Source organism: Chelonia mydas, chromosome 9 (genome assembly GCF_015237465.2).
Source record: "Chelonia mydas isolate rCheMyd1 chromosome 9, rCheMyd1.pri.v2, whole genome shotgun sequence".
Classification (NCBI taxonomy): Eukaryota; Metazoa; Chordata; order Testudines; family Cheloniidae; genus Chelonia; species Chelonia mydas.
The window spans coordinates 90,470,979-90,489,360 of record NC_057855.1 but is presented as its reverse complement, the minus strand read 5'-3'; the positions used below and the strand labels follow the sequence as shown (position 1 = coordinate 90,489,360).

General features: G+C 38.9%; 1 protein-coding gene across 5 annotated transcripts in view; it reads left to right on the top strand.

The window, feature by feature from the left end:
• The window catches only part of MTM1 (myotubularin 1), a 70,346-nt gene that overhangs the window by 18,652 nt on the left and 33,312 nt on the right, over positions 1–18,382 (top strand). For 3 of the 5 annotated variants that reach the window (XM_037908612.2, XM_043521714.1, XM_037908613.2), the window contains exons 2-6: positions 4,344–4,415; positions 5,858–5,930; positions 7,811–7,905; positions 9,158–9,268; positions 10,412–10,513. In XM_037908612.2, the coding sequence (XP_037764540.1) occupies positions 4,353–4,415; positions 5,858–5,930; positions 7,811–7,905; positions 9,158–9,268; positions 10,412–10,513 (444 nt within the window). In that variant the 5' untranslated portion in view covers positions 4,344–4,352. Of the gene's footprint in view, positions 1–4,343; positions 4,416–5,857; positions 5,931–6,083; positions 6,141–7,810; positions 7,906–9,157; positions 9,269–10,411; positions 10,514–18,382 lie in introns of those variants that run through there. The other 2 variants (XM_037908614.2, XM_043521715.1) reach the window with 2 other exon arrangements.

The following is an 18,382-nucleotide window of genomic DNA, read 5'->3' as shown; positions in this document are numbered from 1 at the left end:
CTTTCCTGGCCATCCCACATTGATGTTGGCGCAACGTCCCTTGTGATCTACCAGTGCTTGCAACACCATTGAAAAGTACCCCTTTCGGTTTATGTACTGGCTGCCTTGGTGGTCCGGTCCTAAGATAGGGATATGTGTTCTGTCTATGGCCCCACCACAGTTAGGGAATCCCACTGCAGCAAAGCCATGCACTGTGACCTGCACATTTCCCAGAGTCACTACCCTTGATAGCAGCAGCTCAGTGATTGCGTTGGCTACTTGCATCACAGCAGCCCCCACAGTAGATTTGCCCACTCCAAATTGATTCCCGACTGACCGGTAGCTGTCTAGCGTTGCAAGCTTCCAAAGGGCTATCGCCACTCGCTTGTGAACTGTAAGGGCTGCTCTCATCTTGGTATTCTTGTGCTTCAGGGCAGGGGAAAGCAAGTCACAAAGTTCCATGAAAGTGCCTTTACGCATGCGAAAGTTTCGCAGCCACTGGGAATCATCCCAGACCCGCAACACTATGCGGTCCCACCAATCTTTGCTTGTTTCACAGGCCAGAATCAGCGTTCCATGGCATGAGCCTGCCCCATTTCCACCAGGATGGCCAAATTGCCGGGACCCATGCTTTTAGAGAAATCTGTGTCCATGTCCTCATCACTCTTGTCACCGTGCTGCCATTGCCTCCTTACCTGCTTTTGCAGGTTCTAATTCTTCATATACTGCATGATAATGTGCGAGGTGTTTACAATGCTCATAACTGCCGCGGTGATCTGAGCGGGCTCCATGCTTGCCGTGGTATGGCTTCTCAGGAGAGCAGAGTTGCAGGGGAAGCAATGGTTGGATGACCAGTTTTGCAGACCTACTGCATCTTCTGCTGCCAGGACGACAGCTGAGCGGGCTGCAAGCTTGCTGTGGTATGGTGAGACGAGCAGCCGAGCAGAGTTGCAGCGGAAGTGGCCCTGTGAGACCACCAGGAGAGCAGAGTGCCAGTGGAAACGGTGGATGACGACAGTCATATAGAAGACCTGCAAGGTGGATTCATAGCATCAGGAGAGCAGAGTGGCAGCGGAAGCGGTGGATGACGACGACAGTTAGCAATCCTACTGCACCGTCTGCTGAAAGCAGTATGGTGCCCGCATGGAAAAAAGGCATGAAACCATTGTCTGCCGTTGCTTTCAAAGAGGGAGGGACGACTAACGACATGTACCCAAAACCACCTGCGACAATGTTTTTGCCCCATCAGGCATTGGGAGCTTACCTTAGAATTCCAATGGGCGGGAGAGACTGCGGGAACTGTGGGATAGCTACCCACAGTGCAACACTCTGAAAGTCGACGCTAGCCTCGCTACTGTGGATGCACTCCGCCGACTTAATACGCTTAGTGCATTAGTGTGGGGGGAGACACAATCAACTGTATAAAATCGCTTTCTAAAAAATCGACTTCTATGAATTCGACCTAGTTATGTAGTGTAGACATACCCTTGTACAGCTACACACAGCCCCAATCAACTCAGTGTGCCTGTAATATAGGAGGAAGTGTTGTCCAGTGGCCAGACAAGGAAATTAAGGGGTTTAGGATTCCTTCATTCTGTTGCAGTTCCACCACTAATTTGCTGTGATCTTGGACGAGTCACTTGCCCATTCTGTGCCTTCGTGCACTCATTTTCTGTACTAGATGCCTACTTACCTCATATGAGTGGTATAAGACTTAACTTACAATTGTATAATTTCCAATATAAGATGCTAAATAAATCCATATTATTGTTCTTCCTGAGAAGAAATAAGGCTTCTGAGCTCTGAATTACATGATTTTTGTAACTAAACCCTCAGTCTTAATGTTGTATTTAACTTCCCTCACCTTTTAAAAAATAAACTTATAACTGAATATCTTTTTTAAGCGGGATTTCAGTAAATGCTCAGGTATCTTTGTGAACATCTGTATGCGAAATGGCTTAATGGACAGTCTTTCTTCTTTTAATAAAAATAAATTTGAATGAAGAATAAGTACAAAACATATCAGCTAAAAGCCAGTTTTAGTTTAAAGAAAATAGTTTCAGCCATTTGAAGGTTGAGTGTTCAAATATACACAAGTGACAGCATTATTATTTCGAAAAGATTGCAAACTTGTGTTCAATATTTTTTTATATATGAAAATTTTTCTGAAAATTTGCTAGTTCCAAACTATCTTCTCTCACTCCTAGTTGCCTTTTCTATTATTAATTTAATACAGCTGTGATTTCTGAGGTATTGTCTGCTGAGTACTAGGAACAGTTCATCCTGAAGGTGGCACAAATAGATATACCACGCTTACATTGAGTGTACTGTTCTAAAACATATCTTCCTATGAAACATGGCAAAGGCATTTGAACTCCCTCAGCACTTGCTATGTTTCAAATTGTAAGTTTTCAAACAAAATAGTTTCTCAGTTTCATGAGTCCAAAGATAAGGTGGTTCTTGAGCTCAACTGGCTAAATGTTTAAACTGAATAAAAATCCAAAATCATTTTTGGGTCACAACCAAAGCAACTTCTGGAGAAAGTTGAAACAGAAAGAGATCTAGGAAGGAAGTGATGCCTCGATATGATAGCGTTAAACAAGCTGTTTAGCATGCTGAATCACAAGATTCTTTTTCCCTCCTGTTTTCGTTTGGAATATTATTGGATTTCTACTATTTGTTTTCTGAAGGAATGTTTTTATACTTTCCACTATATTTTTGCTAAGCCATAAATCATGGCAGCATAAAATAATTTAAATAGACTTGTAAATAAATTGAATATTAGGATTCCTATATTTGCCTGCTCTCATTCACAAGACAAGCCAGTGAAGTTCAGAGAGTTCTATTTTACCCTCATGCTCCTCCTGCACTGGAGTGTTTTTCCTGTACAGTCACCGCAATTTCAAAACCAGAAGGGTGTCACAATTCTAAACTGCTGGTATCACTTCTGCCTGTTTCACACTGCTGCAGCATCAGTGGGAACATGCTATTGTGCAGAAGCAGAGGTAGATTAAACCAAGTGACAAAAGGACCTTTTCAAAAGTCTGTAGGAAAAAAGCCACTGTGTGTTTATCATTGTTGATTAAGGCTGTAATAAGGGCATTCTTGTGGCTTTTCGGTAATAAAACCAAAACCTTTCAAAAGACTCCTTTCAGTTAGTAGTTAATCTTAGGGAAGGGTGTCACCGGTAGAAGAAAAATATGTTACTGGAAAATAGACTTGCACCTCTGCCCATCTGAGGTTAAAGCAGACAGGTTCCCCGTCTGCAAAATCAGAAAAAATAAACTGAAGCTTGCTTTGTACAGTAAATCCTGAAATGGCGCACTTTTGTCTTTAATCAAAACCAGCTTTTTAAACTTGAATTAAAAAAAAAAAAAAAGGCAGCCTCTTTATTTAAATGCATCAAGGCTCCTCTGATCAAGAAAAAGACAGCAAACTCCCCCTGCTGGTGGCTTCCCGGGCATTTCAATTTTCGGAAGTTGGGATTGTGTTTTCTGACCATAAAAATACTGGGGAATTTCTTCTGTTTTTCCTCCTCTGATCTCTCAATCTTTCTGAAACACTTCTTATAAATTTACTCAGCTTAATTTTAAGGTCTGTGTGATAAATGCCAGTTAATTTAATTTTGTTCCCTGTATTCCTAAATGAAAGTTCATGATATAAACCAGGGGTAGGCAACCTATGGCACGTGAGCTGATTTTCAGGGGCATTCACACTGTGCAGGTCCTGGCCACCGGTCTGGGGGGGCTCTTCATTTTAATTTAATTTTAAATGAAGTTTCTTAAAAATTTTAAAAACCTTATTTACTTTACATCCAACAATAGCTTAGTTATATATTATAGGCTTATAGAAAGAGACCTTCTAAAAACATTAATGTATTACTGGCATGCGAAACCTTAAATTAGAGTGAATGAATGAAGACTCGGCACACCACTTCTGAAAGGTTGCCAACTCCGGATATAAACCTTCAGGTGACAGATTATGAGGGTATACGTTTCTACTATGTAGCAGAACACAATAGCTAAGTGTGCTGAGTTATGTACTCAGTTAATCACATTTTAAAAATACCCAAAATATATAATATGGACTCCAGGTACTGGTTTTGTTTGGGGCTGGGGGAAGGAATTAAAAAAAAACAAAAACCTAGTATATTATTATTTCATTATATTTGGAGGCTTTAAAATATTGTGATTGATTTGAATGAGCATTAGATTGCAAGGCATTTTAGAATAAATCTATATATCTAAAATTTGTAATACTTGCTTTTGCAAATGTTCAAAGCCCGTTCTCTCCTGTTCTTACATCTGACTTCTGTATAATATATGTAGTCTAGCTGAAGTCTCCAATATCTGCTTTCTCATCAGATCCCCAATATGGCCTCATCATCAACACCTAAATATAATTCAAACTCCTTGGAGAGCTCGTCAATTAAAAGGGTGAGTGTAGCTTCTTCTGTATTATTGTGGCTATGTATTTTTTTCACTTTTTAAGTCAAGTATCCCAGGGGTCACTAGCTTTCAGGTTCTTGAACATAAAACTGAATATTTATTGCGTAACTTAAATATAAATTATTTCTATTTCCAAAGTTCAAATGCAACTTGAAACAACAATGAACTGTAAGATTGAAGCATCAACCTGTGCAAACAAAGAAATTTCTTATCCCAGGTTTTTATATCGCCCGAAAGTCGATCCTGTTTCAATTTGCAAATTGCTGTGCACTTTTTCTAGTATTGCTGAATGTTGAAATTTTGTTACTATTCAGCTTTTTGTCTTTAGAAAAATTCTGTCACACAATTAATTAACAAGCTGTATCTAGCCCAGTGGTTCCCAGACTTGTTCCGCTGCTTGTGCAGGGAAAGCCCCTGGCTGGCTGGGCCAGTTTGTTTACGTGCCATGTCCGCAGGTTCAGCCGAACGCGGCTCCCAGTGGCCGCGGTTCGCTGCTCCAGGCCAATGGGAGCTGCTGGAAGTGGCAGCCAGTAAACGTCCCTCGCGCCGCTTCCACCATTGGCCTGGAGCAGCGAACCGCGGCAACTGAGAGCCGCGATCAGCCAAACTTGCAGACATGGCAGGTAAACAAACTGGCCCGGCCCACCAGGGGCTTTCCCTGAACAAGCGGCGGAACAAGTTTGGGAACCACTGATCTAGCCACATGTGGTAGCTGGGCCACTTTGAGATAAAATATAATTACCTAAAGATAGTACTCTCTACTAAACTCCACTCTTTCGTCACATGTATTGGGAGGGGGAGTATTTTTATTTGATTTATTTTAGCTTGATTTATTCTGAGGCAAATAGATGCTGCTTCTGCATTACTTGGTGGACTGTGTATCCTTGCACTTTAGTATAATAGAAGTTTGTTTACTTGCTGTTTAAAAATATTTCTCACTACCTTCTGCAGAAATACTTATGTTGAACTACAGCCTTGTCACTCACTGTTTTCTTAAAATCTTTATTAAAAGACATAAGCACCAAATGTGCAAAGTATATCTAATAGTGAGGTGAACATTTTGCTTGTATAACTATTTGAAAAGTGGGACAGATTTTTAAACTCTTGAACTAAGCAACTATGATGAATAACTCTTATTCCAGAGAATTGGAATCTACAAAACCTTTCGAGACATTGAGATATAGACATTTTATTCCAGTTAAATACAGAAATTATTTTTGAATATTTCTTTAGCAAATAACATTAAGCACAGAGTTGAATTATTATTTTAGGGGTTCCTTTTTGCTTTGCTTTGCTATGTCAGTTCCTGTACTGAAGTTCCTATTCCTTCATGTACTGGATATTTCATGTTTTAAAACAGTTTATATCTATAAGATTTGAAGAAGTTGCATCAAGTATGAATTTGTTTTTATACCACCCTTTCTCTTTAGACCCCAAAAGATGGAACTAAATGGGAACAAAATGAGGAAATACCTCGTCTACCAGGAGAAACTAGAGTCACAGGTAAAAAATTATCATTGAATAATCTAACCTAGTGCATATTGAAGGATTAGTAGGCCATCTATATGTAGTTTTATCTCTGTACTGTTGTGAATTTGTAGTGGGGTAACTTTTACTGAACTCCCATAAACATTTTATTTTAAAAAAACATTCAAGGTTGTTGAAGTGTGACATCCACCCAGTGCAAACCCTTAAATGCAAGAGAATGCCAAGGTAAGGGACGCCTCTTAGTTGTAACTTACTGCCCATACAGCATATTTTTAATGACAGGACTCCCACATTCCCTTTTTATATGCTGCACACAACACATCACTCTCCCTCACACAATAATGTGCAACTTTAACTACAACTTCAGCAACATAAGCATGTGTCAGCGTTGACTTGTGTGCTAAGTGTTGCCCTGTTATGTTAGGGATATATGATATTGTAAGGAAGGTTTTTGCATTACAGTGTGAGGAAGTCTGTATGCAATGTTTCCTTATGTGTTGGAGACAGAAGGCTGATCCTTGTGAAGGTGTGAAGTCTACCACCCTCAGTGGAAATGTGCTGTGTGGGCGTTAGGGTCCGATTAAAAGGAGTCCTTTAGCTTGACATTCCTTTGGGTATATCTACACAGCAACTATATACCCATAGCTGCCTTGCTAGCTGACTTGGGCTTGTGGGGCTCGAGCTGCGGAGCTGTTTAATTGCTATGTAGACTTTTGGGCTCAGGATGGAGCCCAGGCTCTGGGACCCTCCCACTTCTCCGGGTCCCTGAGCCTGTGCTCCAGCCCAAGCCCGGAAGTCTACACAGAAATTTAACAGCCCCACAGCACGAGCCCCGCAATCCCATGTTGGCTAGCATGGGCCAGCTGTGGGTTTCTGGTTGCTGTGTAGACATATTTTTTGTATCTAATGGTTTGTTTTGGAGAGATATCGCACTTATGAAAACCTTAACTGGTTTTAAATATTTTTCTAATGGGAATTTTCTGGATTTTTAATAGAGCAAGTGATGGAGGGATTGGAGGCAGAGTATATCGGGGGAGCAGGAATGGCTTCCTGGATTTTCCCTATGTTGTTAGGGTACTACAGAGTGAGTGGGAAATCCTGATATGGGCGGGTGCGTGGGGAAAGTGGGCCAGGGGAATAAGTGGGGAGAAAAAATGGATATACTGCACAATGAAATCTCTGTTTAATGAGAGGAGTAATAATAACTACTGTAAGATTTCTTCACAAAGCTTGTGATAGATCTTAAGAGCAGTTATTTATATATGTAGTAGTATTTCCTTGCATTGTAAATGCTGTCATTAATTGGTCGTAGTGGTACTGATGTATTTAGGGTGCCTCCAGGGCTCCAGTATTTGCATTATAGGCTGCCCTATGAACTGTTCTTTGGGTCTGGTCAAAGTGAAATTGAGTAGTTCTCCCCAGGGTGAACTGTTAACGATGAGCCCCGACACACCTTACAAATAGAACTGTGTACCTTGACACAAGAGAACTTATTGCAGAGCATCAAAAGATGAAACAATATCAACATTAAGAATGTTTTCACTGTGGAATCTTAAAGGAACAGTCCAGCAGCTACAAAAGAGATTTTAAATCCCAGTCGCTTCCTCATGTTTGTGTAGTTCTTTCGCACAGCAGTGAGGAAGAGGAAGATACAGATGTAGTCAGAAATCAACCGACTCGGGGCGGTTGTAGAATCTGAAACATTCAACTTTTTTTCCTAAATGTCTATTAATTAACATGTCAAAGTTTTCCCCTCATGTGGATCCTTCTCTTAATAAAATTTTTATTATGAGTACAGTCATCCTTTTTATTGCTTTTATTAGTGTTGTCCTTAACTCCTAAATTATGATTTTTTTCATAATATTTTAAAGGTAAATGCTGTGTTTCCTTTACAGACAAGGAAGTTATCTACGTTTGTCCATTTAATGGTGCTGTTAAAGGAAGACTGTATGTTACGAACTACAGACTATACTTAAGAAGTGTGGAAATAGTGAGTAGTGTGTGTAAACATTTGCACAATGCAAATCTGCATAACTGAAGATCAGTAATGAGATGCAGTTGTTGTTTTGGTCCCTTCTAGCCTTGAAATCTATGAATCTCTGCCCATAGAACAGCACTGGTGGGGCGATAGCAATGGCTACTCAAGAAATTATGAGTGCAAAACAGAATAAAACTAAATCATGGGCTGCTCTGTTGTGATCAGACTTAAGGTTTTAGAACCCTTGAACTGAGATCATTGTGATCTCAAACAGTTTTTATTACTTGGATGCAAAAAGTTGGCAATATTTAGATGCAACAAGAGTGGGCAATTTTCCTCTTCAGTGCTAAAGTTCATTGCTGTGACAATAGTTTTACATTGCCAGTACAAGAGTAATTTATTCCTGCAGCAGAGTTCATGTGAAGAAAAATAGAGCTGTCACAAAGAAGATTTGCATTGTTAGCAAAAGGAAGATGATGTTCAGTTAAGATAGTAGCAGAAATACTAGGTTTTTAATAATCAATATGGTGTTAATTTTACTGCTTAATTTAAAAAAGTTAGTATATAATTTTTCAGGTTTCATTGTCTTAGCTTAGTTTGTACTCTTACAAATGAATGCAGGCAAGATTGTGGTGTTGCCTTTGAAAGATGAAAACTATTCATTACTTTTCTCAGATATCTGTGCAGTCATTTATCGTTTCAAACATTAACAGAAAATTACAAACCAGCTCAACTTACTTTAAAGCTATATTTTTTTTTCTTAATTGTATGAATATTGTTAACACTTTTGAGAATGAATCTATTTGTCAGACAGATCCAAACCAATAGTCTTACTAGAACTGTAGCACCTCTGGATAACTTCTCAGTTCACTGATTTCTGTTCTACCTACAATTACACAGTCAGAGCTAATGTAGTGTCACTACAAGGTGTCTTCTATGCTTTTTCCTCTTTTCATCAATATCTTGAGTGAAACTAGACACAAATTGGCAGTTCTTGAAAAAAATCAGATAGGCAGGGATATAGAGTGACTTCACAATTTTTCAACGTACATTGGGAGGAAAAGAACTTATCACCAGGTCAGTTTTGAGTCTGCATTGCAAAGTTAAAGCAAGAAACAAACTCATTTACAGAATACATGACACCTGCTATGTGTATTTTTATGACTATAGTAGATTACATATCTTGTGATTTTAAAGAAGTTTTGTATGAAGCTTAATGGCAGTAATACTGTATTTATTTTTATATTTTATCCTTTCTTTCCAGGATCCAGTTGTGATATTGGATGTTCCTCTGGGTGCAATTGCAAGGATTGAGAAAATGGGAGGAGCTTCAAGTAGAGGAGAAAATTCCTATGGACTAGATATTACTTGTAAAGTAAGACTTGCAACAATTAATTAAAAAGAGAGAATTCATGGATGTCAGTTTTTCATTGCATACATCTTTTGCAGAAATTAGAAAACAAAGTATTTTGTTCATCCAGCAATTTGGAATACATAGGGTAAATTTACTTTTATCCAAAACGTGCTCACCCCCCGCCCCATCCTATAGCTAAATCTAAAGAAATAGCTTTTCAGAACTATCTAGGAAAATAATTTATAATGTGTAACTGCTGTTGTCACCAAATGCAGGGAGAAAGATAGCATTTTGTAGTAGTAGACCAATGATCTTGTATTGTAATACGCAGTTTTAGGGCGCATCAGTGGGATTTTAATCACTTTTATGAAACAAGGCCATAATTCATGCACCTATAGTTCCTTATTTTATGGACCCTACAGGTCATTAATATATTATCTTATAGACTTCTTAAAAGACCCACCCATTGTCTTATAGGAAGGGTCAAATAGTTGTATTAGGTTTCATTGCCAAAAAAAGGACCTTAACCCAAAGGTGCAGGCACACTTGTAAAACAATAAATCTGTTTTCTTAAGTTTCACAAGATTTGTGGCTGTGTATATTGCCACAGAAAATACGGTTATGAGAGGAATTCCTTTTTGATAATCCAGGAGTCCTTTATATAACTCTTGAATGGAATATGTAAGCCATAGACTCTGTTCTCAACAGTAACATGCAAATTTCTTAATTTTAAAGTTAATCAAGAGGAAATGTCTGAGGACAGTGTAGTCTAGACAGCTTGTTGGCAAAGTACTCATGTTGTAAACATAGAATAACTCATCATCCACAAACGTTCAGTAGCCCATGAGACTTGCTAATGAATCAAATAATATTGCTTCTGACCGTTTTAAGCCAAAGAGGAGGAGCACCAGTGTTGCACAGTAAGGTAAAACTCTTTATTCCAACCAAATATTGTATGTGAAGTTGTTAAATTCTTTATGCCTTAAAATAAAGTACCTTTTTTTTTTTTACACCATGAAGTAGGAGAGATCTTAAAATGAACATTCATATTTGTTTTTGATACATTGAGTACATTCTAAATAATCATCATATAATACAATACTTATAAATAAAGATACTGTACTACTTTGCTTATTTTTTAAAAGGTAATTGTCCTCATTTTAGGATATGAGAAATCTACGGTTTGCACTGAAACAAGAAGGTCACAGCAGAAGAGATATATTTGAAATCCTTACAAAACATGCTTTTCCACAGTCACATAATTTGGTAAGTTAGCGCTATTGTACTCTTTAATCCCTTTTTTAAAATGCAGAATTATTTCGTCACTGTTCTCAATTAATTACTGTACCTGGTGACAGGCACCGTAGATGCATAGAATCGTAGGACTGGAAGGGACCTCAAGAGGTCTTTTAGTCCAGTCCCCTGCATGATTACTTACAAAAAGAATCGCCACCCCATGTCTAATCTATACAGAAGAACTGTATTCCTTGAAATTAATTTATCTTAAGATCTTTGCCATTTAAAAACATCCAAGTATATCTACTATTATTAAATACATATACTTGTATCTTCCAAATCCCCTGTGACCCATACAGTTGTTATCATTGCCCGTCAGAAAACATAAGTTACATCTTTCCTGGTCATGTTAATATAATGCTACTTAAGCTGTTTGATTTCCCCCACCCCCACCTTCCCCTCTCCAAACATTGAATTGTTCGGCAGTCTCCAAAGCAATCAAAGTGAGTCTCTTGGCAATTGACATTTAGGACAAGTAGAGGTAGTGAGCCAGCCCATATTTTATTGGCAATTATTAGTGAATAATATAATTAGAAGTTAATACTGTACTGAATTTGCACAGATTTATTGCAGATAAAAATCTTATGGAAGAAGTTCATTGACAGTGAAGCTAACAAATCTGGATTTTTGGGTCTATGCCTATAGGAGAGGGAATACTTTCACCAGGGTTCCTTGGTATCGCTGAAAATATGGTTTCATGGAATAAAACTGAAATTTGTGGACAAGTACTCAATAATGTGGACTCCTCTTAGGCATTTTGGAATAAAATATTTGAGTAAATGAAATTTTGTATTATACAAAAGACAAAAACAAACCCTGTGAGGGACAAGGATTGTATAACTTCGGCTTGGGAAATGTTTCAGATAAATGCCACTGCAGGTTTAAGCTTAGAAAAGTTGCTCTCATATTTCGTAAGCAAATATATATAATATATGCATGATGCATCCATTGGTATAATTATACCAACTTTTTGCTTAAAATTCAGCTCACCTGCTGTGTTTCCTCATTGGTTAACAATCTTTAGTGCTCTAATAAAATGTAAAGCACAACCAGCCGTTGAAACTTACAAGTTACAGGTAAATGAGTACACATTTTGCAAGAAAATAAAATTTCTGAGACAAATGGTAATTCTAAATGCTTTACTTGTAAAGCCTTCTTGCCATGGCCTGTACTCTGAATCAGTTGCTTAGTTACTATCCTGCTTAGGCCATGTCTACACTACAAAAATAACCATGCTTAAACATACAACGTGGTTTGTCCACAACCATATTTAAACATGGTTATTTTTGTGGTGTAGATGGGGCCATAAATCAGAGTTGACACTCACAGTGTCCTGTGATTAATTCTGCCCCAGAGACTTTCCCCATAGTGCTTAATTACTCAGTGGGTAAGAAGTGGGAATTAATGTTGTAAATTACGCTACAGTTAGAGAGAATTTTCCAGTTTCAAAAACAAATGTTCAGAATATTTGCAGCTGCTAGTTGCTGTTTAGAAGTGGCACACCAGTCCGTCATATACTTACACCTAATCTCCTTGTAAAAATATTTCCACTTTAAAATATTTTACTTATGCCCCTTCCAGGTGCCTTGGTACTGTGTATGCTTGATGCTGTCCCAGGTAACACAGCTTGATATTTTAAGAGATTCTAAGGACCCCTTTCATGCAGGTCCCATAATTGGGTCAGAATAGCATGGATTCATTTTTATTAGTGTATCCAGGCAACCTTCAAATATAATGTAATCACAGTAACTGTAGCAAACATAAGCACTGCTTATTTGCAAGGAATAAAACATGCAGCACAAACACAAACTAAAAAGGAAATAGGATAGCACAAACAATATTGGTAATGCCCTTAATAAACCTTGTTGCAAAGAATGATAAAGGATTACATTTAATACATGTTCGCGGTCAGAGCCTAACATTGGCTCTCAGGGTACGCCGGATTATGTGAGAGTGACTACAAGTGAATGGTATAGAATGAATTGCTGCATCCTGCGCCCATTTGTTATCTTCTAAGTTCAGGCTTAGTCCTCCATAGTGTCCAGAGTCTCGTCCACTCTATAAACTCCTGACTAGCATTCTTGATGAGTGTAGTAAAAATTCACCACACATACACAAGCCCATAATTTAAAGAGCCCCTCTTCATGTGACTGATAAAACATTAAATGTCTTTCCTACTGAGTCCAGGGCATCTACAGTCCAATCTCACAGTAGTGACGAGTCTTTTAAAGAACGCCTTGCCCTCCATGTGTGTGCTTTTTTTGCACACACACTGTTTCAGAAAAGAATCATTGTTGGCTAATTTAGGACCTTGTGCATTGCTTCCTGGTATGATGCTTTGTAAAAGACATTATGGAGGTGTTGTTGAAACCATTTCAGCCTTCTGAACCATTTGTTTCCCAACATGTTTGTCTTCTGAGATGGTTAACTAAAAATTCACTCTTTTAGCTGTCAAATCCAAATAAATATCATCTGCTTTAATTCTCTTAGGGAAAAAAGAAAAATTTAAGAGAATTATATGGAAAAGTCAGTGTATCGAATATGAATCAGAATGTGATCAGTAATTGTTTACTACCTGTTTTCTTGGAACACTATATTTAAAGAATTTTAAAATGTGATACATTTTTTTAAAAGTGAAAAGTTTTATACCTGGGATTCGGCGCTTCCACAGTTGTGATTGGCTACTTCAATAACCTGCAAAACAGAGCAGGGAATGCAGCTCCCTTTTGCTTCTTGGATTTAAATAATGTGCTCAACTATAGCAAGTAAATCAATTTTTACTTTGAAAATGAAAATTATCATTAAACGTATTAGCAATTTTTAGAACTAAATATTTAGCTTGTTACTATTTTGGTCATTTGGGACTTTCAGGGTGTTTGTTGTGTACATAGTCGTGTTCTGTAGCTCAGTTTTATTTTAATGCCCCAAGGCTAGCCATAGGCATAGCCATCCATTGCACATGTTTTTGAGCTGCTGTTTTTTAAGCAAGTGCCGTACATTTGTCATCAGTCTGTTGCCATGGATATTTTTGAAGTACAGTAATAATGTTAACAAACTGGCTGTTTTCACTTTTATTTGTCATGTGATACAATTTTATAGGTGACAGTTAAAGCAAGCTGTTGAACCTGAATAACAAAGAGTATGTTTGGCTAAACTCTGCTAAGCATCATCTCTTCATAGATGTACTTTAAAAGCTGTTGCTGAATAGCTTTTATAATCAACTTATCAAAAAAAACTTTGTTTTTAAGAAAAATCTTAAAATGTATTGCTTATGTTTTATAACTTCTAAATGCTCTGCTGCATATCTTGGGAGTCTAAAAAAATCAGATGTCAGAGTAGCAGCCGTGTTAGTCTGTATCCGCAAAAAGAACAGGAGGACTTGTGGCACTGTAGAGACTAACACATTTATTTGAGCATAAGCTTTCATGGGCTACAGCCCACTTCATCGGATGCATTCAGTGGAAAATACAGTGGGGAGATTTATATACACAGAGAACATGAAACAATGGGTGTTACTGTACACACTGTAACAAGAGTGATCAGGTAAGGTGAGCTATTATTAACAGGAGAGCTGCGGGGGGAGGGAAACTTTTGTAGTGATAATCAAGGTGGGCCATTTCCAGCAGTTGATAAGAACGTCTGAGGAACAGTGAGGGTGGGGAATAAACATGGGGAAATAGTTTTACTTTGTGTAATGACCCATCCACTCCCAGTCTTTATTCAAGCCTAAGTTAATTGTATCCAGTTTGCAAATTAATTCCAATTCAGCAGTCTCTCATTGGAGTCTGTTTTTGAAGTTTTTTTTTGAAGGATTGCCACTTTTAGGTCTGTAATCAAGTGACCAAAGAGACTGAAGTGTTCTCAGACTGGTTTTTGAATGTTCTAATTCTTGACGTCTGATTTGTGTCCATTTATTTTTTTACGTAGAGACTGTCCAGTTTGGCCAATGTACGTGGCAGAGGGGCATTGCTGGCACATGATGGCATATATCACATTGGTAGATGTGCAGGTGAATGAGCCTCTGATAGTGTGGCTGATGTGATTAGGCCCTATGATGGTGTCCCCTGAATAGATATGTGGACACAGTTGGCAACGGGCTTTGTTGCAAGGATAGGTTCCTGGGTTAGTGGTTCTATTGTGTGGTGTCTGGTTGCTGGTGAGTGTTTGCTTCAGGTTGGCGGGCTGTCTGTAGGCAAGGACTGGCCTGTCTCCCAAGATCTGTGAGAGTGATGGGTCGTCCTTCAGGGTAGATTGTAGATCCTCTCCAACGCATCATCAAGGATCTACAACCCCACCCACTGTTCCTCAGATGTTCTTGTCAACTGCTGGAAATGGCCCACCTTGATTATCACTACAAAAGGTTCCCTCCCCCCCCAGCTCTCCTGTTAATAATAGCTCACCTTACCTGATCACTCTTGTTACAGTGTGTATGGTAACACCCATTGTTTCATGTTCTTTGTGTATATAAATCTCCCCACTGTATTTTCCACTGAATGCATCCAATGAAGTGAGCTGTAGCTCACGAAAGCTTATGTTCAGATAAATTTGTTAATCTCTAAGGTGCCACAAGTACTCCTTTTCTTTTTAACAAAATCAGAGGATGCCTTCCTTGGAGAAAGAAAGGAAACACTGTGGAGGAAGTGCAATAGAATCTCAGAGTTATTACCACCTTGGGAATGGAGGTTGTTCATAACTCTGAAATGTTCGTAACTCTGAAAAAAACATTATGGTTGTGGGTTTTTTTCAAAAGTTTACAACTGAACATAGATTTAATACAGCATTGAAACTTTACTATGCAGAAGGAAAATGCTGCTCTTAAGCGTCTTAATTTAAATGAAACAAGCACAGGAACAGTTTCCTGACCTTGTCAAACCTTTGTTTTTTAACTTTTTTCCTTTTTTTTTATTAGTTTACTTTTCACACAGTATTGTACTGTATTTGCTTTTTTTCCCCCATCTCTGCTGCTGCCTGCTCGCGTACTTCTTGTTCCAAATGAAGTGTGTGGTTGACCGGTCAGTTTGTAATTCTGGTGTTCATAACTCTGAGATTCTACAGTAGATCCCTACTTTCCTGCTTTGGCAGGTCCTGACATGATTGGTGTGGGTTTCAAATTGCCAGCCGTTGCATAGGTAGAATACACAAGGAGGAGGTGTGTTGTTTTGTGATCCTAGCTCCTCATCAGTCTGCCCACTGGGCTTGTATGCTTCCCTTGGGATAAAAGACTGTCAGGTAGATAACTGTATCACTCCCAGCCTGCATTGTGGTAGCAGGGAAGACTTTCTCCTGTAACTCCTACCTTACTCCATGGCACTCTTTGGTACATTAATAGTCAGGATAGACTTAAATTATGGTGATGTATAGCCTAGGGAAAATGGCCTGTTTCTTCTGGCTAAATAAGTAATTAGTGCCATGTTTCAATGGTCTTTGCTGACAAGATCAGCATTTTGTTGACTACCAGCTTTTGGGTCTGCAAGGAGTTTTCTCCCATGGCAAATTGGCTGTTCCTTAAATATTTTTTAAACTTGTCTAAAGCATCTGTCAGCGATCACTTAATATAGACTTCAGTACTGAGCCAGGGAGGTTCCTGGCGGAAGAAGAGTGAGTGAGCCCATGTGAAATGAAGCTATTCAATTTAAGACTTATTACATTGTGATGCATATGGAAGAGTCCCTTATGGTTTTTTGGTTGTTACCCTGTCTTTTCCAAGTACAGGGTGGGAGTAAGGTGATGAAGGGATGGGTTGAGAGCCAACTATAGATAGGCCTTATGATCAGAATCATAATTGACATAATCTGATGTGGAGGCTAGATTTCTTCCTGTGGGGAACTGATTTAGGGAGTTTCAGCCCAGTGATCACAGTGAGTGATGAGTGGGGACACTGTGCCTTCTGCCCTGCCGCATATTTTGGACCTCTTCAGGCTCTCTCATGAACAGATTTGACATACTGAACATGGCTTTGCAATAAAAAAGAATATTTCATTATCTAGGGAGGTAAGGAGAGGGGTTCAGGGTTTTTTGTTTTGTTTTTTAAAAAGCTCAAAACATGACTCTGACCCATGACTGTAACTAAATTTTGAGCTCTCCTATGGGACCCTGAGAGCTATGAAATGTAGACGTTAGGTGTGATGGGTGATCAGTAAGTGGATGCACTGTGGTGCATCTAAGGTTGTTACCTAGCTTCTTACCTCCCATGTGAAATCATGATTTTCTTGCTCTGGAGTTTCTCTTGAATTGTATGCAGTGCTTCTTAACAAAATGCTTCCTTGCCAGGCTATTTTGAACTAATTTGCCTGAGAGAAATCCTTAAATGAAAGCAGCTTCAAAAGAGCAAACTTAATATTGCCCATCATCTGAACAGTTTTATATACTCAGATCATATTTTTTAAATCTGAAATAATCTGTGTGTTTCAGATGTTTAATTTCTGCCCAGCAGCTACTTCGTTTCCTGTTCTTGGAACTATGTATTTAGATTCTTATAAGGTTGTCCATCACCGTGGTATCAGAGCTCACTTTGGGCTAACGATATTGGTATAACCACTGTTTTTTCTGCTGGAGCAAGAGGTTTGAAGAAAGCTAATTTACTTCTTATAGGGAGGCCTACCGACTCCTGTACCAATCAGTGGGTAGTATTGACATCAGCACTCATCAAGCCAGAAAGGAAACCGCTGTGAGGCAGGAAGTCTAATGAAGAAAAAGGCTAGGGTTAACAGATCCATCCATTATGCTGAGCTCTGATTGTTACAGGCACCACCCATGTACTTGCTCCCTGCATTGTGTCGTGAACACATTTTTATTTTAATAATTTAACAATTACAAGTCTATTTGTCTCTCTGGCTTTTTATGTATTATTTACTATAAATACTAACATTATCTTAAATTTTTGATTATATAAGTTACTGTTTGTTTATCATTCACGCTTTTGGGTCTTAGATCCTCAACATGAGGCTGTTGAAATTTCTCTAGGTCTCAGGGTGTTTTGATTTTTGACTGTAACAGTAGCAGGGTAAAAATTGAGCCTGACCATCAGACACCACTTTCTGCTGACTATAAATGCTGCTCCACATGCTCTCATCGTTTTCCTTCTGGACCTAAGTCTGCTTGGCAGTAGGTGTCAGATTCAGTGAAGAGACCTAAAAAGGAAGCTCCAAGTATCTGCCTTGCACAGAAAAGAACTTATTTGAGGAGCTGGTAAAGATAACTTTAAAGAGGGTGAAGGAGACAAAAGGTCATATTGCATTCTCCTGTGCCTACAATCCCTGCATTATGCATCTTGGGTCGCCCTTTTTAAAGTAGGGAAAGGAAGGGCTGTGCTTTATAAGCCAGCTTTCATGTGGATGACTGGCTTCAAGGAAGCGCCATACTCCCTTGCATGGTGCATTAAGCCTTGGCAGTAGCAAAAAGCCCAAAGGCAAGGTTTTTAAGAAGTTCCAGAGCATTTAGCCAACTTGCCATTACCAGTAGTCCACTAAGCCCTACCTCTCAGAGGCAGACTGGGGGCCTCCGCCACTCCACTCCACTCGGCCCTGTTCACCTTAGATATATGGGTCCTGACTGTTGTGCAGTAAGGCTACATGATCTGGTTCCAGATTACCCCACTCTGAGGATATTTTTGTACTTCTTAAATATAGGGGTGAGATCAGGCTGGTGAAACACTTCTAAGGTTCCCGTATTTTCAGCATATGGAAGCAGATTTAGGTTTCAATCCAGCAAAACACTTGTGTAACTTTTATATGTGTGAGCAGTCATTTTGACCTCAGTGCAACATGACTTTATGTGAGTAAAGTCATGCACAGGACTTGGCAAGACTGGGGCCCTACTGTTAATACTGCTACAGCTAAA